The 21,830-nt window shown below is 48.9% G+C and overlaps 1 protein-coding gene across 1 annotated transcript in view; it reads left to right on the top strand.

Annotated features, from left to right (window-relative positions):
• Window positions 1–21,830, top strand: part of CFAP57 (cilia and flagella associated protein 57) — a 403,172-nt gene that overhangs the window by 349,432 nt on the left and 31,910 nt on the right. The window contains exons 19-21 of the mRNA XM_078672374.1: window positions 3,071–3,205; window positions 4,466–4,609; window positions 16,443–16,578. Coding sequence (XP_078528500.1) covers window positions 3,071–3,205; window positions 4,466–4,609; window positions 16,443–16,578 — 415 coding nt within the window. The remainder of the gene's footprint in view (window positions 1–3,070; window positions 3,206–4,465; window positions 4,610–16,442; window positions 16,579–21,830) is intronic.

Below are 21,830 nucleotides of genomic sequence, written 5' to 3'. Positions count from 1 at the left end.
TCCCCAGGGGCTACAGTGTAGAAGAGCTGTGTCAGGTAGACCATCTAAGAGAGGACATTAATGAGTTGATAACAGTAGATGCAACCTCTGTCCCTGGGAGCCACAGTGTAGAAGAGCTGTGTCAGGTAGACCCTCTAAGAGAGGACATAGACGAGAGGCTAACAGTAGAAGTGACCTCTGTCCCCAGGGGCTACAGTGTAGAAGAGCTGTGTCAGGTAGACCATCTAAGAGAGGACATTAATGAGATGATAACAGTAGATGCAACCTCTGTCCCTGGGAGCCACAGTGTAGAAGAGCTGTGTCAGGTAGACCTTCTAAAAGAGGACATAACCAAGAGGCTAACATTAGATACGGCCTCTGTCCCCGGGGGCTATAGGGTAGATGTACTGTATCCGGCAGATTATCTAAGAGAGGGTATAGACAAGAGGATAACAGCTGAAGGAACCGCTGCCCCTGGGTCCCACATTGTAGAAGAACTGTATCAGGCAAACCATCTAAAAGAGGGCATGGACGAGAGAGTAACAGCAGTTAGGACCTCTGTCCCTGGAGGTCACAGTATATCCTCCTGTTAAGGGTTATACAAGTTGTTCAAAGGCTCTGGACCCAAGTTACAAGCCCAAGCTGCAGACGAGGGCCTACAATGAGGCAGAGGGCATTGTTTTTTAAACTGGTATAGCCCTAGCCAGTAGGTCTATAAAGCTGTTAGAACATTCCACCCACCGAGGGTAGAAAGTTCTAAATTAAAAAAGACAAAAAAGAAGGACAATCCCTCGAATTGAGCCGAAAACTTGCACCAGCTATTATTGTCCTGAACTACTCCATGGTCTTCAATGGAGCGCCTAACATTCCAATGATCTAATAAAGCTTTAAAGCCCACTGTAGTGGGCTATACTGGCCATAAAAGACCAGCCTCGGCTCGGGCATTTAATGCTAGATTGAGCCTTTATTTGCAATATATAACCCGATACGGTGGGCTATAAAGCTATGGTAGAGATGATGTTTATCCCTGGTCAACAATGTAGAGAGTTGCTCTACCCATGGTCCATGGGGCTGCAGTAGAGGATCACTCTCCCTGTGGCAGGAGTAGAGAGGATCTCTACTCAAGGGGTCTACACTAGAGGCCTCTGTCCCCTGCGCATCCCCTTGATCACTATTCCTAGAAAGCCTTTCTCTAAGTGGTGCCGGCTAGATCACTCACGGTTCCTAAGAACCCTATCTCTGATTGGCCATCACTATTCCTAGAATATACATCTGTCAATAACCCAGCATATAGCTTTACCTATTCCTAACATGTCCAGGACGTTTCTTGCTTACAAAGTAAGTGTCACCATTCACCTACGGTCTCAGGGTCCTGACTGAAGAATTCTAACTTCCAACTGTGCAGCGTGTAAAATAAGGTACAAAAACTGGATAGATTGCACCTGTCTATCACATCAAAGTCATTTCCAGGGCACACATCTGCTGCTGTTGCATCCGTGATGCCCTGCTTTGCTTCCAGCTTGTGTACCGGATTTTGCACAATTGCTGCCTAGTCTAACTAGGCTTATGGGGTTTTTGCGACCTCATTCATATATTAGATGAATGCAGATGTATCCCCTGTCACACCCATCCCTTCCTGTGTTGTGGCCGCCTGGAAAGTATGCACCAAGTGCAGCTGTCACCAAGCCCTAGACGTGGATTGGGGTCAGGCTGCAAAGCGCAAAGAGTCATAAGCACAGAGAAATGCCCACTTTCTAAAAGTGACATTTCTAAAATAGTGATGTAAAATCTAACTACACCAGTAAGCAGGATTTCTCAGCACTATTTGAATTACAGCTTAAATGTATATAAGGGAATTCCCAATGCTAGCCTATGAGAAGAGTAGGCCTCCCAGTAGTGAGAAACAAAATAAGCTGTTTGTCACTACCAGGACATGCTACACAATAGAGGCTCCATGTCCGTCCTTTTACTTACTCAGCACCCTGCACATAGGGCTACCTTGGGCCTACGCTAGGGGTGACCTATGTGTAATAAAAGGGGAGCTTAAGGCTTTGCAAGTAGTTTTAAATGCCAAGGCAGTAAACTGTGCACAGAGGCCCTGCAGTGGCAGGCTTGAGACAAGTTTAATAAGCTACTTCTGTGGGTGGCACAATTAGTGCTGCAGACCCACTAGTAGCATTTAATTTACAGGCCCTGCGAATATGGTATACTGCTTTTCAAGGAACCTATACATAAATTAAATATGCCAAACAGGTGTAACCCAATCATACCCTGTTTTAGGGAGAAAGTACATGCATTTTAGCACTGGTTAGCAGTGGTAAAGTGCCCAGAGTCCCAAAGCCAACAAAAAGAGAGTCAGAAAAATAATAGGAGGAAGGCAAGAAGTGTGGGTATAACTCTGGAAAATGGGCCAGGTCCAGCAATATTTAAGTCTGTTAGACTTCTCAAGAGATTCTTCACACTGTGGGTCAGACATCACATGGACACCATGTCATGCCAGGCTCCTCCTGCAAATTCAAACAACCAGGACACCTTGTGTTCTCTGAGGGAATGAGGTGCAAATGATTTCATTCAGAATGTTTACTTTCCATGCACTTTGGCTGATGATCCAGTCCGGCTTCTACAGACTTTGCTGTGCGAACTGAGGGCTCACACCCCTGTTCAAGCAAACAGTTGTGCAATGCTTCATCCCACTTATCATGTTTAAACTGTGTCAATGGATGGTGTTTCTATTACCAGTGACTCAGAAGGAAAGGAAATTATGGAAATTCCCATTGTAGCTGTGCTCATATTCACATTCTTATTTTTCTTTTTTACCACCACAATTTTTTCAATATTGTACTATTATGTTGCAATAGCCTCCTATAATACTAGCCCACATTGTGTGTGTGTGTTTGTCTCCCAACAAGAGGCTATAGTAGGGAGGTTCTCTTCCTCGCTAGTCTAGGCAGACAGCTCATCTCTTAGTCGCCACAGGCTGGAGCGATTACCATCTAAAGAAAGCTCCTTGGATTGACAAGTGTTCATGTGTGTGATTTATGAGTTCAGATGCAACATCTACATGCTTTCTCTTGTCTCCTACTAATCACAGGTGCGTGATATTGAAGCTGTTGTCAAAAGATTCAAGACAGATCTTCACAACTGTGTGGGATACATTCAAGAACCCAAGAAGCTGAAGGACACTGTTGTTGAGCTGTACAGCAAGTATGTGCATACCTCTGATGCGGTAAGTCTCATCTCTTGCCTTTTCCTTACTTCTGAGCATCCTAGCACAAGCATGTGCAGGCTTCGGCTGGTGTGTCTGGCTGAAACTCATTTACGTCAACAGCCCTATTCCCCTGAAAGCCTGTATCCACTGCCAAGCAGTAGTGCAAGTGTGTGTTGACACCAGAGACTGTGAGAGGGGCCAATTCCCCTGAGTCAGATTCATGCTATCCGATATTCCCTGTCACATCTCTCATAATGTGTCCCTCTATAGGATCTGACCAAATTCCTCTAATATGGTGAGTCTCCCCTCTCTTCATTAAAGTACTCTGGCCATTTCACCGTCCATACTTATTGTAATGCCTTGAGACCACCTGCCTCTCTTGTGTTAACTGGTCATGTTTCTGGTCACTTTGTGGTGGCCATAATCTGGTGACCCAGGGATGCTGGAGGTCATTACTTTTGGTTGAGTTGTGTGATGTCCATAGAACTGTCTGGGCCCTGACAGCTGTTCTTAACAGTTCTAGGAATTGAGAAAAGTTTTCAGTGTCCCATGCCGGCGGTGCAGAATAGCTCAAAGGACCATCAGAACCAATGCTACGAAAGGCAGGTCTGGTTCTGGGACACATGAAGACGTTTTGAGGAGTAAAGTCTGCAATGCAGCTGGATGAAATCAAAAGACTCCTGACCGTGGAGTGTGTCCATGTCCTCTATACCAGTGCTTGAGGTGTTAGAGGCGCTCCCTTGCCACAGTGTAGACTCACAGTGACTGTAAACTCAGGAAGAGACTCCCTCATCACCCACTGCCAACAACTCTTCCAGCAGACATTGCTCTTCTACCACACCCCATCTCCATATTACTCCTTGCTCAACAGCATCTGCTAAAGAGATTTCTGCTTCCCTTGTGGTCTCAGATTAAATGTTTGACAATCTAACTCCAATTCTAGTGCCTCTTTACCTACCTCTCGTTAAACGGCACGCATCTGTTACCCCACCTCTCCTGTCCCCTTTGCCCAGTAGCCATGCCCTCAACAACTTCAACCTCCATTTCCATTTGTTTTCTCCACCTCATTACCCTCTTCAACAATGGTCCATTGCTTTATTGCTAGCTTTGTGCTATGTAGGTTACATGTGTGTATACATTTCTTTCTCTGACTTTGTTTTGTGAGTTCTGTGATAGGACGTTGTGATCCTGTGAACTGCTTGTTCTCCTGTGCATCTCTATTTACTTTACACTGTGCTGCCACGATCATACTCCACATTGTCCTTGCCTGTTCCACAGTTGGAAATCGTGGGCGTAGACGCGGACATCCACCGGGAGTATTCCAGACAGCGCGAGCACCTGGAGCACAGCCTGGCTACACTACAGAGGAAGGTGGTGAAGGACACCGAGATCCACCGGTCGGACAATGTCCGCGTCATGCAGGTACCAAGCGGATGCTAGAGGGTCTATCAAGAGGGGGGCTTATCAGTAGAGGTGTAAGTCTAGATCTTGTGGCAAAGGGGGTAGAGGTGTGCAGTATATGTTGGGCACCCTAACTAACAGCACATTGCTCTCCATAGGCAACAAGACCAAAAACAAACAGAATCCTGTATTGTATGCTGTGACATGGATGATGGTTTGTATAACCATAAACAGAGTCGCACAGTGCTCCATAAGCACCGCAAATAGAAGCATTGTATAGAAAATAAGAAAAAAAGTACATTGAATCCTATAGTCCCCATGTATAGAGGAGGACTATACCATAAAGAAAGCATGCAGTATCTGATAGGCAACAAAAATAGAAGCGTATTATCCAATATATAGCAAAAGCGAGCTTTTATAAAATGCTGCCATCACCAGGAACAGACATATGCAGTAACATTGATACAGCTGTGAGTGCCATGAACAAAGGCATCATGTCCTTTATTGGTGTCATGAGTACAAGCATGAAGTACTATATGGTTATTAAGAATTAAAGTGTATTGAGCCCTGTAGCAATATTCTATAGATGCCATGATCACATGTTCACAATATATAGAATATAAAGGTCACAAATAGTGATCCGCAAAATTATCGACCCCAGAATACAGAACTTAGATATTCACTGAAAAACCCTAGGTTTCAGGGACGTTATAGTTAGTTAGACATTTTACTCATACAAAACCAGAGAAATTCTGCTGTTAGTGACATCACTGATGACATCTCAAATGACATCACTGATGACATCATCCAGTGACGGTGTGTTTCTGTAAAGTTTAAATATGTTTTATATATATGCCAAGGTGTATTGAAGAATGAGTGGGTGTATAAGTGTATGGATAGAGGATTTAGTAGGTGAGTGACTGATTGTATAAGTGAGTGATTAAATGTGTCTTACTGAATGCATGGGTTAGTGACTAAACTGTGTGAATGTCTGTATCAGTCTGTCTGTTGTTGTGTAAGCTGCTGCATGGGTTGTTCAGTAGCTACATGAGTGTCTATATGCCTGAGTATTTGTATGGGAGACTGACTGACTGTGTGTGTGGGTGGGTAGGAGGTATGTGACTGTACATAGATGTGTGAGTGGTTGATACACTGGGTGGGTGGGTTCAAGAGTGCATGTGGAAACAGCTGTATGGGTGGGTGAGTGTGTGTATGGGTGTGTTGGTGAGTGAATGGATGTCTCAGTGGTACCTGTCCAAGTAACTACATATGTAAAAGGCAGTGTATGTGAGAGTTGGAGTATATAAATGACTATACGTGAGAGTCAGTGATTGTGAGAGTGGCTGTATGGATGAGTGTGTACTTGTATCAGTGATTATATAAGACAGTAAGTATGTGTTAGTATCTGTATGAATAAATGAGGTGGTGTGTGTATAACTGTATAGGTAAGTAAATGGGAGTGTGATTAATTCTTTGAATGACTAACTAGGTGTGTGAGTAACTCCATGGATGAGTGGTGGTATGTGAGTGTCTGTATAGGTGTATGAGTGCATATGATAGTGTTGTATTGATGAGTGACTGCATGTATGAGTGATTGTATGGGTGAATGAGTAGATGTGTGTGTAGACCTAGGAATCAGTGAGTCCGTATGTAGTAACTGGTATTGGTGTGTCGATGGTTTCAAAAATGGTAGTCTGTATTTTACAGTGGGTGTATCAAAGGTTATATTGGAGTGTGAGGAGGTGCATCAGATTTTCACGTGGATGATGTCATCAGTGTGGTCATTTGAGGTATGATCAGTGATGTCATCAGTGATGTCACGGAACATGTCATGAATGATGTAATATGTGACGTCATCAGCAGTGCATTGGGGGGGACGAGTTATAGTTAGCTGAACTAACTATAACTGTGGAATTTCTCTGTTTTTGTACGAGTGAAATATCCAACTAACTATAACTATAACCTATGGTTTTTTCAGTGAATTTCATTGTTTTTTTAAATGCTAATTTCTAACTATAACGTCCTTGAAACCTATGTTTTTTTCAGTGAATTTCTAAGGTTTTTTAAATGCTAATTTTTAACTAAAACATACCTGTTGCGTTTCCAGAGTGGTGGAGAAAGGTGAGTGTGGCCTCAGAAACACCTCTTAGCAATCCCACTGTGTGTGATTTACTGGAGGTAACAGGAGGAGTAGTTATCCCCTAAAGTCAACCTTGGGGGCCAACTATCCCTTTTATTACCACCAGTAAGTCCCACACAGCACAATTGCTAACTTCTTATGTCAGGCCCGCCCCTTCCTGCACTACTGTGCAAATGTGCCCCCTAGCACGTTGTAAGTTAGGGGATTAAGTCCCCTTGAATCTTGAGGGTCCCTGGGGGCCAACTAGCCCACCAGCTACATCCAGTAAGCGCCACAGGGCTGCGTTGCTGAGAGGTGGTCGGGGACATGCCCCTTTTTAACCTCTCTGTAACGCAACTCTGTTGCGCTTAATGGGGGTACCTGGTGGGCTAGTTGGCCAATGAGTAGGGCTCCAGGAGTGGTGGCGAAAGGGGGTGGGGCATCCTGTGAGTTCTCAGCAATACTGCTGCGTAACAGGAGGGGTTCTTGGCCCCCAAGGACCCTGAGCATTCAAGGGGACTTCATCCCCCAACCAGTAGTGAACCAGGAAGCATATTTGCAGAGTGGTGGAGAAAGGCGTGGGGCCTCGAATGAGCTCTCAGCGATCCCTCTGTATGGGACTTACTGGAGGTAGCAGGAGGTGCTGTTGATCCCTCTGTGTCGTACTTACTGGAGGTAGCAGGAGGGGTTGTTGGCCTCCAAGAACCCTCAGTATGTATCCAAGCGGACTTTATCCCCAACCAGTAGTGCATCAGGAGGCGTGTATGCAGAGTGGTGGAGAAAGGGGGCTGGCCTTAGATGAGCTCACAGCAGTCCCGCTGTGTGGGACTTACTGGAGGTAAAAGGAGGCGCTGTTGGCTGAGAAAGGGGCAGGCCTCCGACGACTTCCCCCCTTACCCCGGGCTGTTATAAAAAAGTATATATATTTTTTTATGGTTGGGGCAGTGGGAGGTGTGCGCAGCCCCCTCCCTGGGCCAATTACGACCCTGGGGACCCCATTCCTCGGGACCCGGCCTTTAAAATGTTTTATATATTATTGTTAGAGGAGAGGGCAGCTCGAGAAACAGATGAAACCTTCGCTTTCTGCAACCCGGAGCTGTTTGACAGCTCGGGCTTGCAGAAAGCAGAGTTATTTTTGCTTTTGCTTGGTGGGAGGTGTCAGCACCCACCAAATAAAAGCAAACAGGTACCTACCGAGGGTGGGCAGCTTGGGAGGTAAGAGAAGTCAGTCATGGGTGATGGAAGTTCCCAGGGACATCTGGGCTCCATGAGGGAGGCAGCACAGCCTCCTCTAATGTACAATTTAGCCCCGGTGGAGGTGGTGGTCCCTGGGGCCAGGGGACCACGACGGACACCCTAAATTAATTTATTTAAACCCCAGGGAGGTGACGGTCCCCGGGGCAGTTGGTGGGGCGCACAGGAACCCTGCATTATTTTAACATAATTTGCCCCAGGGAGGTGGCGGTCTTTGGGGCGCGGGCATGCCCGCACTTGTGTTTGTTTGTTTTTTTACATTGAATTTGCAAATATCGTGATTTCGCTGCATTTCTTGTGGGTTTTTTTTTAATGCTTATTTGGCCTGCTGGGTCCCCTCTTGGAGCCCAGGAGCACCTTAATGGGGCCAGGGTATTGCTACCCTTGCCTCTTTTCTTTTTCTTTTTACAATGTATTTGGTGATTCAGCTGAATCCGAGTTCCAATATGGCTGACAATACTTCCTGGTTTAAGTGTTGGCAGTCAGTCAGAGCTGTGCATTTCCCAGCATGAGCTTGTTATTTTTCTCATAGTCGACGTGGCCAGAGATATCACTACCTGCATTTTCTTAAATTTCTCACCAACTACTGAACGTATTTACACCAAATAACAGAAAGCATAATATGCATAACCAAATCTACCTTTCTGTCAACTTTAGTGTAATTCTGTCCAGCAGTTTGGGCTGCAGCAGGCATGATTAAAAAGGTCCTATGGTAATTAACAAGGGAAATACACGTTTTTTCACACCCCGTTTTCTTGGCCTCCTCTTGACAGATCACCCCGAAATGTTCCATGCACAACAAGACCTAGTTTGACACCTTTTTAAGAAGGTTTTCTGAAGATTTGTCAACCAGAGCCAAAGTTATAGAAACGTCAAAAAATGCTTTTCCTATGGAAGAATTGTCCTAAGTATAACTACCTACTGGCAACCGCTGACACCCCGGCTGGGGTAAAAAAGAATTGTTTTTAACATTTTCGGAGGGAGTCATGATAGATCCACGGCTCCCACTGAAATATTTAAAAAAGAAGAAGCGCTGCCTCTCGCGCTTCTCTACTGTTTTGCCCCCGGGTGGTCCAGGACCCACGGGCATGCGGTATCAATAAAAGGAGGGGGTGCACTAGGCCCCCATCTTGAGGCTCTTTTCAGCCCCGGGGACCACCACCTCCCCAGGGCTAAAATAAAAGCATTAGGGGGATGCTGCGTGGAACCCCCCTCGGCCCCGGGGACCACCTCCTCCCTGGGGCCTAAAATATATTTAAAAAACTGGGAGGGGAGGCGTGCGCATCAAAGGAGAGGGACCGCATACACCCCTCCTGGAGCCATACATGGCCCTGGGGACCACCCACCCTCGGGACATAGCTGTTTTCTGTGATTTGGTGGGAGCACAGCTCCCACCAAGTCAGAGAAAACATTCCGCTTCCAGCAAGCGAGAACTGATAAATGCTCTAGGTTGCTGGAAGCAGAGGCTTCATATGTTTCCCTGTCCACTGCCAAGGGGGCAGAGAAACAGATGAAAGGATTGCTCCTGTATGGTGGGAGCTGCATTTGAGGCTTAGTGTGTCTGCGGTTTCTGCTGAGTTCCTGTTTGTGGCTACTGGTTGGTTAGAGTGTCTGTGGTTACTGCAGAGTTAGTGTGTCTGTGGATATTGCTGGGTTAGGGTTGCTTCACCTACTTCTGAGTTAGTGTCCGTGGTTACTGGTTGGTTAGAGTGTCTGCGGTTATGGCTGGGTTAGGGTTGCTGTGGTTACTGCTGAGTTAGTTTCTGTGGCTTCTGGTGGGCTAGAGTGTCTGTGGGTTCTTCTAGGTTAGTCTGTCTGTGGGTACTGCTGGGTTAAGGTGTCTGGTTACTGCTAGGTTCATGTGTCTGTGGTTACAGATAGGTTAGTGTGTTTGTGGTTACAGACAGGTCAGGGAGTTGGTATTTACTGCTGTGTTAGGGTGTCAATGGTTACTTCTTGGTTAGGGTTTCCCTGGTTTTTGGCAGATGAGGCCGTCCATGATTTCTTTGGATTAGGATGTCCATGGTTACAGAAGGGTTTGGTGTTGTGGTTACTAATGGGTTAGAAAAATCAACATTGTTTTGGTATACTTCTCTTAGTATTCCGTATCTTGTGTTAGACTAAAAGGGACCTTTTCACATCTCAGTATTATTGCTTCGAGCATCATAGGGCCCAACTCTACATTGCCAAAAGCTTTTTTTAGCATCACATCTCTGTTGTCTGACAGCTAAGTCTTTCCCTAACCTTATGAGGTGTAGCAGTATGCTGTTATTAGTGGTGGGAACCCCACTGTGACTCTTAAACTCTGCTTTGAATGAGTTCTTTCTGATGGATACATCTGCCTGTGGATTCCTCACCTTTTGAATACCACCTGCGCCAGCATTCCGCAAAAATTCTTTCCTAGCTCTCCCACGTCGACGAGGACGTCATAATAACAAGGCTCCGCTCGCGACTCTGTATGATGTCATCGGAGCCATAAGAAGACCTCGTCGGCGTGCTGACTTCCGTTCCTTTTTTTTTGTGCCGTCGACGTGTAATGGTTTTTCGAGGGACTCTCCATTTTCTTGGTGATTACTTTGTTTCCTTGAAGAATTACAGATATGGCTACTTCTAATAAGTCCGGATTCATGCCCTGCAGGGAGTGTGGTGGTCACATGTCGATAACTGATCCCCATGATGATTGCCTTTGGTTTTTGCCTTCTGATCAAGACGTCGAAGGGTCTCGAAGCTGCAGGAAGATGACTCTGAAAGCTCTAAAAGAACAAGAGGCTAAACTCTTTATGGCACAAAGCAAAAAAGGAGAAATGTGGTCAAAAGCGTATGAAGTCGCCATCTTCTCAAACTTCGAGGTCAAAAAAACACAAGAAGTTGAAGAAGAGGCATGGTTCTCGGCGCCGAACAAGGCATCGAGGTCGCCTTCTCTGACTCAGTGGCTTCAGAGGAAAGACTTTGTGTCTCCATCTCCTTCTCCTTGTCCATGGGCGACGCCGATTCAATCCCCGGCTCCAAGGTCGCTGGCGTCGAAGGGCTCTTCGACGCCTAAAGGTGCTCCGGCTCCCAGTAAGTCTCCGGCGCCCAGGGAGTCCTCTCCTGCGGCTTCGCCTGTGCGGGCACCGTCTTCACCAGCTCTGCAAATTCCAGAACAACCTCAGGTGATACCTGTTCAGGAAGGTACGGATCCGTATCCTCCTTTTCCTGGTCCTGGAACGGGCCCTATACATTTTTTAAATGCGATGTTTGGCATATTTGCCAGGGCCTCCAATCCAACTAGTGCGCCTTTGGGTGCCATGGAACAATTGGCCTTTAATTTGGGTGTACCTCCTCAGTATGCCCAGGCGCCATTCATGCCAAAGACTCCAGTTTGGCATTTACTGGAGCCGAGGTCTTCCACTTCGGTTCCTCGGACTCCATCTGTTGTCGAGTCGACGCCGCCTCGGATTCGATCGGCGCCGAAGATTGATCCTGAAGGTCCTCCATCGACGCCGATGCCGTCATCACCAGCACCGCGTCTGGCACCTCCGACGCCGATTTTGAAGCAGCGCTCTAGGAGGAATGCGCAGAGGCTACTTGAAGAGGAGGAATGTAGACAGGAACAGGAGGAGGGAGAGATTGTTGAATCTGTGGATAACTTTGAAGGTTTACAGGAAGCCAGTGGATTGGATACTTCCCCTGAGAATGAACTCTTATCTCCAAAGGCTGGGGGATCACAGGATGTTGCTCCTTATCATGTTGTAATAAGGAAAGCAGCTGAGTTACTTGATCTGCAGTTACCTTCAGCTGAGATAAAAATCTAACATTCTAACTGAGGTTTTAAATACATCTTCTGCAGTTTCTGAGCCTCTTGTACCCTTCAATGAGGCCTTGACAGAACCTATTTTAGAATTCTGGCAAAGACCCATGACTGCTTCAGTTGTTTCCAGGTCTATTGCAAGAAGGTACAAGCCAGCTCCTGGGGATCCTGCGTTTCTTTCATCACATCCATCACTTGAAAGCTTGGTGGTCCAAGCTTCTTGCTCAAAACAATCTTCTGGTTCCTTCTAAAAAAATTAGGCAGGCGGCAAAGAAAGTATTTTCATCTGCGAGTATAACATTAAAATCCACTAATGGTACTTGTTTACTTGGGAGATATATCCATGCTCTTATGGACTCTGTCAAACAGCTAGCCCCAAAGCTACCTGAGGATGATCTGAATAATTTCTTGGAGGCGCTTTCTGACTCTCAGGCCGCGGCCCATCAAGTTATACAATCGGGTTCGGACACAGCTGACTCGGCTGACTTGGCTGAGGTCATCTGGATTTTTTCCTGATGTTCAGGCAACCCTGTTGGATTCGCCCTTTGATGGTTCGAGACTGTTTGCACTAAAGCTGACTCTGCCTTATAACACTATAAGGATAGCAGAGCGACAGCAGGATCTATGGGCCTTCAAACACAGTCTAGAGGATACGGCTCCAAGTGGTATTGCGGATTTGGAAGAGCTGCTTCCTTTCGTGGCCGCCAACAACCTCAAAAGAGCCAGCAGCAGAATCCTTTGTACAAATCGTACAGGGTAAAAACAGGGGCCGTCTTAGAGGAGCCTCTAATCAGCAGTTTTCCTCCTCTTCTCCTCCCCCTACCTTTGGTGCCTCAGGAAAGCAGGTCTAGATTCCCCATCTTAGAACATGTTGGTCCTGTAGGGGGTCGGGTGTCCCACTTTCTACAAGAGTGGAAATCGATTACTTCTGACCGCTGGGTTTTAAATCTTGTGGAGAATGGGTAAACCCTCCCTTTTTTTAGAGATTCCTTCTCCTTACCCTCCTCACCAGGGTTGGTGTTCAGAGGACCACATGTTGCTTTTGCAGCAGGAGGTTCTTACCTTCCTACAAAAAGGTGTGTTAGAGGTGGTTCCAGAGCAGGAAAGGGGTCAGGGCTGCTACTCAAGGTATTTCCTGATCCCCAAAAAGGATGGTCGATTGAGGCCGATCCTGGACCTCAGGGTTTTAAATCTTTACCTCTGGCAGGAAAATGTTGACCTTGGCTCAGGTTCTTCTTGTGCTGCAACAGGAAGACTGGATGGTGTTGATCGATTTGCAGGATGCGTATTTTCATCTTCCCATCCTGAAGTGGCATCAGAAGTATGTCCGGTTCACGGTGGGATCCCAACACTACTAGTTTGCGGTCCTTCCGTTTGGTCTGACTTCCGCACCTTGAGTCTTTACAAAGGTGATGGCGGTGGTAGCGGCACATTTCAGAATGTCAGGGATTCTGTTTTTCCCTATCTGGATGACTGGCTGTTGAAAGCAGAGTCTCCGGAGTTGGTGTTGCACCACTTGCGAGCAACAACGCAACTGTTGTTCAACTTGAGTTTCTCAATAAATGTACCCAAATCTCACCTGGTGCCTTCTCAGCACAGCCTGTTCATAGGGGTAATACTGGACACTACTGTGTGTCTGGCATACCCCCCTCTGCAGGTTCTACACCCCCACCTCCAGAGCCTGCACCTTCATGCCTGGAGATTGAACAGGGCAACCTGAGTTCCTTCTCTTTCCCACCAGATGTGGTGGATGTCATTTTATCATCCAGAAGGCACTACACCAAATCTGTGTATTCCTCCACGTGGTCCAAAATTGCTAAGTGGTGTGGAGAGAGGACCATTGATCGTTTAAAGGCTCGTTTGTCATACGGAGGAGCAAGCGGAGCCGTGCTATTATGACGTCCTCGGCAACGTAGGAGAGCTAGGAAAGAATTTCCGCTGAATGCTGGCGCAGGGGGTATTCAAAAGGTGAGGAATCCACAGGCAGATACCATATCCACCAGAAAACACGTTACCGAAGGTAAGTAACTTGTTTTTCAGGCTCTTAGCCAGGACCTTTTCTTGTATTTTAAAGAGGTGGGTCTCTGTTGCCATTGCCCTGTCTCTTAATGCACTGTCTTTTCCTCTCTTGGTGGAGTTTGCATGGTAGTGACAGATCTTTCCAAAATTGGGCTGAGGAGGGGAGCAGGCACACGCACTTTCCCTCACCTGCTGCTGGGGCCCTGATGCTGCTCGTTCCCCCTGCCGCCGTAGTTTCCAGCTCCACAGACGCAGTTGGGGGGAACTACAGCTCCCAGCAAGCCTTGGGTGAAGTTCCGGTCCCGCCCACACATCCACCGGATCAGAGCGCCCGGAGGCGCTCAAATTGAGGAAGCTCCCACGGAGGAGCGGGGGTCTTTCTTTCCAAATTTGGGCTGAGGAGGGGAGCAGGCACACGCACTTTCCCTCACCTGCTGCTGGGGCCCTGACGCTGCTCGTTCCCCCTGCCGCCGTAGTTTCCAGCTCCACGGACGCAGTTGGGGGGAACTACAGCTCCCAGCAAGCCTTGGGTGAAGTTCCGGTCCCGCCCACACATCCACCGGATCAGCGCGCCCGGAGGCGCTCAAATTGAGGAAGCTCCCACGGAGGAGCGGGGGTCTTTCTTTCCAAAATTGGGCTGAGGAGGGGAGCAGGCACACGCACTTTCCCTCACCTGCTGCTGGGGCCCTGACGCTGCTCGTTCCCCCTGCCGCCGTAGTTTCCAGCTCCACGGACGCAGTTGGGGGGAACTACAGCTCCCAGCAAGCCTTGGGTGAAGTTCCGGTCCCGCCCACACATCCACCGGATCAGCGCGCCCGGAGGCGCTCAAATTGAGGAAGCTCCCACGGAGGAGCGGGGGTCTTTCTTTCCAAAATTGGGCTGAGGAGGGGAGCAGGCACACGCACTTTCCCTCACCTGCTGCTGGGGCCCTGACGCTGCTCGTTCCCCCTGCCGCCGTAGTTTCCAGCTCCACGGACGCAGTTGGGGGGAACTACAGCTCCCAGCAAGCCTTGGGTGAAGTTCCAGTCCCGCCCACACATCCACCGGATCAGCGCGCCCGGAGGCGCTCAAATTGAGGAAGCTCCCTCCGCGTCGCGGACGCGCGCGGACGCCGGGCTAAGCCCGGGCAAAGGGCGGGCCCTCTGTGGCCCTCAGAGGCCAGCAGAGGACGGGACGGGCCACCCCACTTGGATTCTTTGGAAGAGGAGGTACCTATATTTTTAAGTTTCCTATAATTCTGCCATTCCATTTGTTCATTGACTCCTATATAGCAGTGTTTTCCACTAGTCATGTCCATCTGGGAGGAGCTGAATGCCCTGTGTGGCACAAAGTATGTACCGGAAGCTTTGACCCCACCTAAATTGGGTACAGACGCTGACCAACTTAATTGCACTCTATTTGACGTACCTTTCTCCCCCAATAAAACTCATGCACAAACCAACACCACGTCCCGGGAATCAACCAGCAAAAGGGAGCATGCTGAGGTCAAAAATAAGGTCAACGAGGATAATCTACCAAATGTTGAGGTGGACGAAATGTGCATTAGCCCCCCATTGTGTCCCTCTGACTCAATTTCACTAACACCGGCTAAGAACTTACTGGCTCAGATTGAGCAACTGTTAATCTCGGCTTTATCACCTTTGATCATAAAAATCAACGATCTAGGGGACAGGTTGACTTTTATTGAAAAAACAATAAAAAAGAACTATTCATCAACCGATAAAATTGATGCACCTATTTGCCCTACTCCCTCTATCAATTATGAAAAGTCCAATTCCACTGCATGCAGAAAAAATCAAACTCTGGAACCCCCCTTCGTTACACTCATTCCAAGAGGCCAGAATGCTACCCTTAATCCCGTACCCGTACCATATAGAGCACCAAGGACTACACCTGACAGAAGGCACTGCATCAATCTACCCCCCGAAGCCGCTCCATTCGTGACTGTTCTCTCTGGGGCCCCTGCTTTGAGTCACGGCAAAATTGAAACTCATCAGGATCTGCTTAACAAAGCGATTTTTTGGTTAAAACAAAACAGACCTTTGCCACCTGCATTAGACGGCGGAATCCTGAGTGTCAGGAGTGTGGGGTGGCTAGGTACGCTGCCCAAAGACATTTCGGGGGACTTGATTTTAATTAAATTTAAGGATAGGAACATTGTCCCCTACCTCCGTTCCTCCCACCCGAAAGAAGGGGATGGTCCCATTTGTATTTGGGATCTGCATGATTTTTATCCCAGCCCCCGGTACAAATCGCTACCAAGACTAATGTCACTGAACAATAATTCTTGGTGAAAGGGGATCCCGGGTACCTTGTCCCATTAATTCTTAACTTTCTTCTTACTTTTTTACTTTTTTTTGTTTTAATCCTTGACTATTCACGTATTTTGATCTGATTAGTTAAATTGTTTCTTGTTCATTTTTATCATTGACTTATTTTTTTTTTTTTTAATCCTGCTAATGATTTGATGAGTTACCTTTGTATGTATGTATTATTCTTTCTTGTTGCTTTTATGGTTTTAAACTAAAAACCGAAAAAAGCTTATTTGATTTGATTTGATTTGACAGATGTCTTTCCTCCCAGTCTTTTGTGAATTCTGTGGATAGGCATCCATCATGTCTCTCTGTGAAAGAAGTTCAAAAGATATAGAGCTCACATCTCTCCTTTCCTAGGAAAACGTCTCACTGATAAAGGAGATCAACGACCTGAGACGAGAGCTGAAGGTGTGCCGCACACAGGTGCACGATCTGGAGGCTACCCTGGGGTTAAACAGGAAGAACCGGAAGCAAAGCCTCAGCGACATCCTTGGTAAAGAGACCTGTGTGTGTGGGAGTAGACTAGACTTCCTGTATGCTCTGCCAGTCACATGCATCCCACCTTCCATCAGAACTATCTCTTGTATGGATGATACTCCAGTGCCCTCTTTCAATGACAGGACCCCACTCCCTCAGAACCATCTACTGTGTGCATGCTACTCCACTGCTTCAGTGCCCTCTTTCAATCACAGACCCCCACTCCTCTCAGCACCCTTTGAAACTGTCTCCGTTGCTTTCCGCGTGCCTCTCTTGCTCTTAGCCCCCTTTTGAACTATCTCCAGTGCATCCTGTGTGCCTTTCTTGCTGTCAGCCTCCTTTGGAACTGTCTCCGCCGCTTCCCGCATGCCTCTCTTGCTCTCAGCCCCCTTTGGGACAGTCACCATCACTTCCTGCGTGCCTCTCTTGCTCTCAGCCCCCTTTGGAACTGTCTCAGTTGCTTCCTGTGTGCATCTCTTGCTCTCAGCCCCCTTTGGAACTGTCTCCATCACTTCCTGTGTGCCTCTCTTGCTCTCAGCCCCCTTTGGAACTGTCTCCGTTGCTTCCTGTGTGTCTCTCTTGCTCTCAGCCCCTTTGGAACTGTCTCTGTTGCTTCCTGTGTGCGTCTCTTGCTCTCAGCCCCCTTTGGAACTGTCTCCATCGCTTCCTGTGTGCGTCTCTTGCTCTCAGCCCCCTTTGGAACTGTCTCAGTTTCTTCCTGTGTGCGTCTCTTGCTCTCAGCCCCCTTTGGAACTGTCTCCATCACTTCCTGTGTGTCTCTCTTGCTCTCAGCCCCCTTTGGAACTGTCTCTGTTGCTTCCTGTGTGCGTCTCTTGCTCTCAGCCCCCTTTGGAACTGTCTCAGTTGCTTCCTGTGTGCATCTCTTGCTGTCAGCCTCCTTTGAAACTGTCTCCGCCACTTCCCGCATGCCTCTCTTGCTCTCAGCCCCCTTTGGAACTGTCTCCATCACTTCCTGTGTGTCTCTCTTGCTCTCAGCCCCCTTTGGAACTGTCTCCATCACTTCCTGTGTGCGTCCCTTGCTCTCAGCCCCCTTTGGAACTGTCTCCATCACTTCCTGTGTGTCTCTCTTGCTCTCAGCCCCCTTTGGAACTGTCTCCATCACTTCCTGTGTGCGTCTCTTGCTCTCAGCCCCCTTTGGAACTGTCTCCATCACTTCCTGTGTGCGTCTCTTGCTCTCAGCCCCCTTTGGAACTGTCTCCATCACTTCCTGTGTGTCTCTCTTGCTCTCAGCCCCCTTTGGAACTGTCTCCATCACTTCCTGTGTGTCTCTCTTGCTCTCAGCCCCCTTTGGAACTGTCTCCATCACTTCCTGTGTGTCTCTCTTGCTCTCAGCCTCCTTTGGAACTGTCTCCGTTGCTTCCTGTGTGCGTCTCTTGCTCTCAGCCCCCTTTGGAACTGTCTCCATCACTTCCTGTGTGTCTCTCTTGCTCTCAGCCTCCTTTGGAACTGTCTCCGTTGCTTCCTGTGTGCGTCTCTTGCTCTCAGCCCCCTTTGGAACTGTCTCCATCACTTCCTGTGTGTCTCTCTTGCTCTCAGCCCCCTTTGGAACTGTCTCCATCACTTCCTGTGTGCCTCTCTTGCTCTCAGCCCCCTTTGGAACTGTCTCAGTTGCTTCCTGTGTACGTCTCTTGCTCTCAGCCCCCTTTGGAACTGTCTCAGTTGCTTCCTGTGTGCGTCTCTTGCTCTCAGCCCCCTTTGGAACTGTCTCCATCACTTCCTGTGTGTCTCTCTTGCTCTCAGCCCCCTTTGGAACTGTCTCAGTTGCTTCCTGTGTGCGTCTCTTGCTCTCAGCCCCCTTTGGAACTGTCTCAGTTGCTTCCTGTGTGCGTCTCTTGCTCTCAGCCCCCTTTGGAACTGTCTCCATCACTTCCTGTGTGTCTCTCTTGCTCTCAGCCCCCTTTGGAACCGTCTCAGTAGCTTCCTTTGTGCTTCTCTTGCTTTCAGCCCCCTTTGGAACTGTCTCCATCACTTCCTGTGTGCGTCTCTTGCTCTCAGCCCCCTTTGGAACTGTCTCCATCACTTCCTGTGTGCCTCTCTTGCTCTCAGCCCCCTTTGGAACTGTCTCCGTTGCTTCCTGTGTGTCTCTCTTGCTCTCAGCCCCTTTGGAACTGTCTCAGTTGCTTCCTGTGTGCCTCTCTTGCTCTCAGCCCCCTTTGGAACTGTCTCCATTGCTTCCTGTGTGCGTCTCTTGCTCTCAGCCCCCTTTGGAACTGTCTCTGTTGCTTTCTGTGTGCGTCTCTTGCTCTCAGCCCCCTTTGGAACTGTCTCCATCGCTTCCTGTGCGCGTCTCTTGCTCTCAGCCCCCTTTGGAACTGTCTCCATCACTTCCTGTGTGCGTCTCTTGCTCTCAGCCCCCTTTCGAACTGTCTCCATCACTTCCTGTGTGTCTCTCTTGCTCTCAGCCCCCTTTCGAACTGTCTCAGTTGCTTCCTGTGTGCATCTCTTGCTCTCAGCCCCCTGTGGAACTGTCTCCATCACTTCCTGTGTGCCTCTCTTGTTTTCAGCCCCCTTTGGAACTGTGTCTGTTGCTTCCTGTGTGTCTCTCTTGCTCTCAGCCCCCTTTGGAACTGTCTCCATTGCTGCCTGTGTGCGTCTCTTGCTCTCAGCCCCCTTTGGAACTGTCTCAGTTGCTCCCTGTGTGCGTCTCTTGCTCTCAGCCCCCTTTGGAACTGTCTCAGTTGCTTCCTGTGTGCGTCTCTTGCTCTCAGCCCCCTTTGGAACTGCCTCCATCACTTCCTGTGTGTCTCTCTTGCTCTCATCCCCCTTTGGAACTGTCTCAGTTGCTCCCTGTGTGCGTCTCTTGCTCTCAGCCCCCTTTGGAACTGTCTCAGTTGCTTCCTGTGTGCGTCTCTTGCTCCCAGCCCCCTTTGGAACTGTCTCAGTTGCTTCCTGTGTGCGTCTCTTACTCTCAGCCCCCTTTGAAACTGTCTCAGTTGCTTCCTGTGTGCGTCTCTTGCTCTAAGCCCCCTTTGGAACTGTCTCTATCACTTCCTGTGTGTCTCTCTTGCTCTCAGCCCCCTTTGGAACTGTCTCAGTTGCTTCCTGTGTGCGTCTCTTGCTCTCAGCCCCCTTTGGAACTGTCTCCATCACTTCCTGTGAGCCTCTCTTGCTCTCAGCCCCTTTTGGAACTGTCTCAGTTGCTTCCTGTGTGCCTCTCTTGCTCTTAGCCCCCTTTGGAACTGTCTCCATCACTTCCTGTGTGTCTCTCTTGCTCTCAGCCCCCTTTGGAACTGTCTCTGTTGCTTCCTGTGTGCGTCTCTTGCTCTCAGCCCCCTTTGGAACTGTCTCCATCACTTCCTGTGTGTCTCTCTTGCTCTCAACCCCCTTTGGAACTGTCTCCGTTGCTTCCTGTGTGCGTCTCTTGCTCTCAGCCCCCTTTGGAACTGTCTCAGTTGCTTCCTGTGTGCATCTCTTGCTGTCAGCCTCCTTTGAAACTGTCTCCGCCACTTCCCGCATGCCTCTCTTGCTCTCAGCCCCCTTTGGAACTGTCTCCATCACTTCCTGTGTGTCTCTCTTACTCTCAGCCCCCTTTGGAACTGTCTCCATCACTTCCTGTGTGTCTCTCTTGCTCTCAGCCTCCTTTGGAACTGTCTCCGTTGCTTCCTGTGTGCGTCTCTTGCTCTCAGCCCCCTTTGGAACTGTCTCCATCACTTCCTGTGTGCCTCTCTTGCTCTCAGCCCCCTTTGGAACTGTCTCAGTTGCTTCCTGTGTGCGTCTCTTGCTCTCAGCCCCCTTTGGAACTGTCTCAGTTGCTTTCTGTGTGCGTCTCTTGCTCTCAGCCCCTTTGGAACTGTCTCAGTTGCTTCCTGTGTGCGTCTCTTGCTCTCAGCCCCCTTTGGAACTGTCTCCATCACTTCCTGTGTGTCTCTCTTGCTCTCAGCCCCCTTTGGAACTGTCTCCGTTGCTTCCTGTGTGCTTCTCTTGTTCTCCGCCCCCTTTGGAACTGTCTCCATCACTTCCTGTGTGCCTCTCTTGCTCTCAGCCCCCTTTGGAACTGTCTCCATCACTTCCTGTGTGCGTCTCTTGCTCTCAGCCCCCTTTGGAACTGTCTCAGTTGCTTCCTGTGTGCGTCTCTTGCTCTCAGCCCCCTTTGGAACTGTCTCCATCACTTCCTGTGTGTCTCTCTTGCTCTCAGCCCCCTTTGGAACTGTCTCCATCACTTCCTGTGTGCGTCTCTTGCTCTCAGCCCCCTTTGGAACTGTCTCAGTTGCTTCCTGTGTGTCTCTCTTGCTCTCAGCCCCCTTTGGAACCGTTTCAGTAGCTTCCTTTGTGCTTCTCTTGCTTTCAGCCCCCTTTGGAACTGTCTCCATCACTTCCTGTGTGCGTCTCTTGCTCTTAGCCCCCTTTGGAACTGTCTCCATCACTTCCTGTGTGCCTCTCTTGCTCTCAGCCCCCTTTGGAACTGTCTCAGTTGCTTCCTGTGTGCCTCTCTTGCTCTCAGCCCCCTTTGGAACTGTCTCAGTTGCTTCCTGTGTGCCTCTCTTGCTCTCAGCCCCCTTTGGAACTGTCTCCATTGCTTCCTGTGTGCGTCTTTTGCTCTCAGCCCCCTTTGGAACTGTCTCCATCGCTTCCTGTGCGCGTCTCTTGCTCTCAGCCCCCTTTGGAACTGTCTCAGTTCGTTCCTGTGTGCGTCTCTTGCTCTCAGCCCCCTTTGGAACTGTCTCTGTTGCTTCCTGTGTGCGTCTCTTGCTCTCAGCCCCCTTTGGAACTGTCTCAGTTGCTTCCTGTGTGCGTCTCTTGCTCTCAGCCCCCTTTGGAACTGTCTCCATCACTTCCTGTGTGCGTCTCTTGCTCTCAGCCCCCTTTCGAACTGTCTCCATCTCTTCCTGTGTGTCTCTCTTGCTCTCAGCCCCCTTTGGAACTGTCTCAGTTGCTTCCTGTGTGCATCTCTTGCTCTCAGCCCCCTGTGGAACTGTCTCCATCACTTCCTGTGTGCCTCTCTTGTTTTCAGCCCCCTTTGGAACTGTGTCTGTTGCTTCCTGTGTGTCTCTCTTGCTCTCAGCCCCCTTTGGAACTGTCTCCATTGCTGCCTGTGTGCGTCTCTTGCTCTCAGCCCCCTTTGGAACTGCCTCCATCACTTCCTGTGTGTCTCTCTTGCTCTCAGCCCCCTTTGGAACTGTCTCAGTTGCTCCCTGTGTGCGTCTCTTGCTCTCAGCCCCCTTTGGAACTGTCTCAGTTGCTTCCTGTGTGCGTCTCTTGCTCTCAGCCCCCTTTGGAACTGCCTCCATCACTTCCTGTGTGTCTCTC

Source organism: Lissotriton helveticus, chromosome 1_2 (assembly GCF_964261635.1).
Source record: "Lissotriton helveticus chromosome 1_2, aLisHel1.1, whole genome shotgun sequence".
In the NCBI taxonomy this organism is placed as follows: domain Eukaryota; kingdom Metazoa; phylum Chordata; class Amphibia; order Caudata; family Salamandridae; genus Lissotriton; species Lissotriton helveticus.
This window is presented reverse-complemented; position numbering and strand designations above follow the sequence as displayed.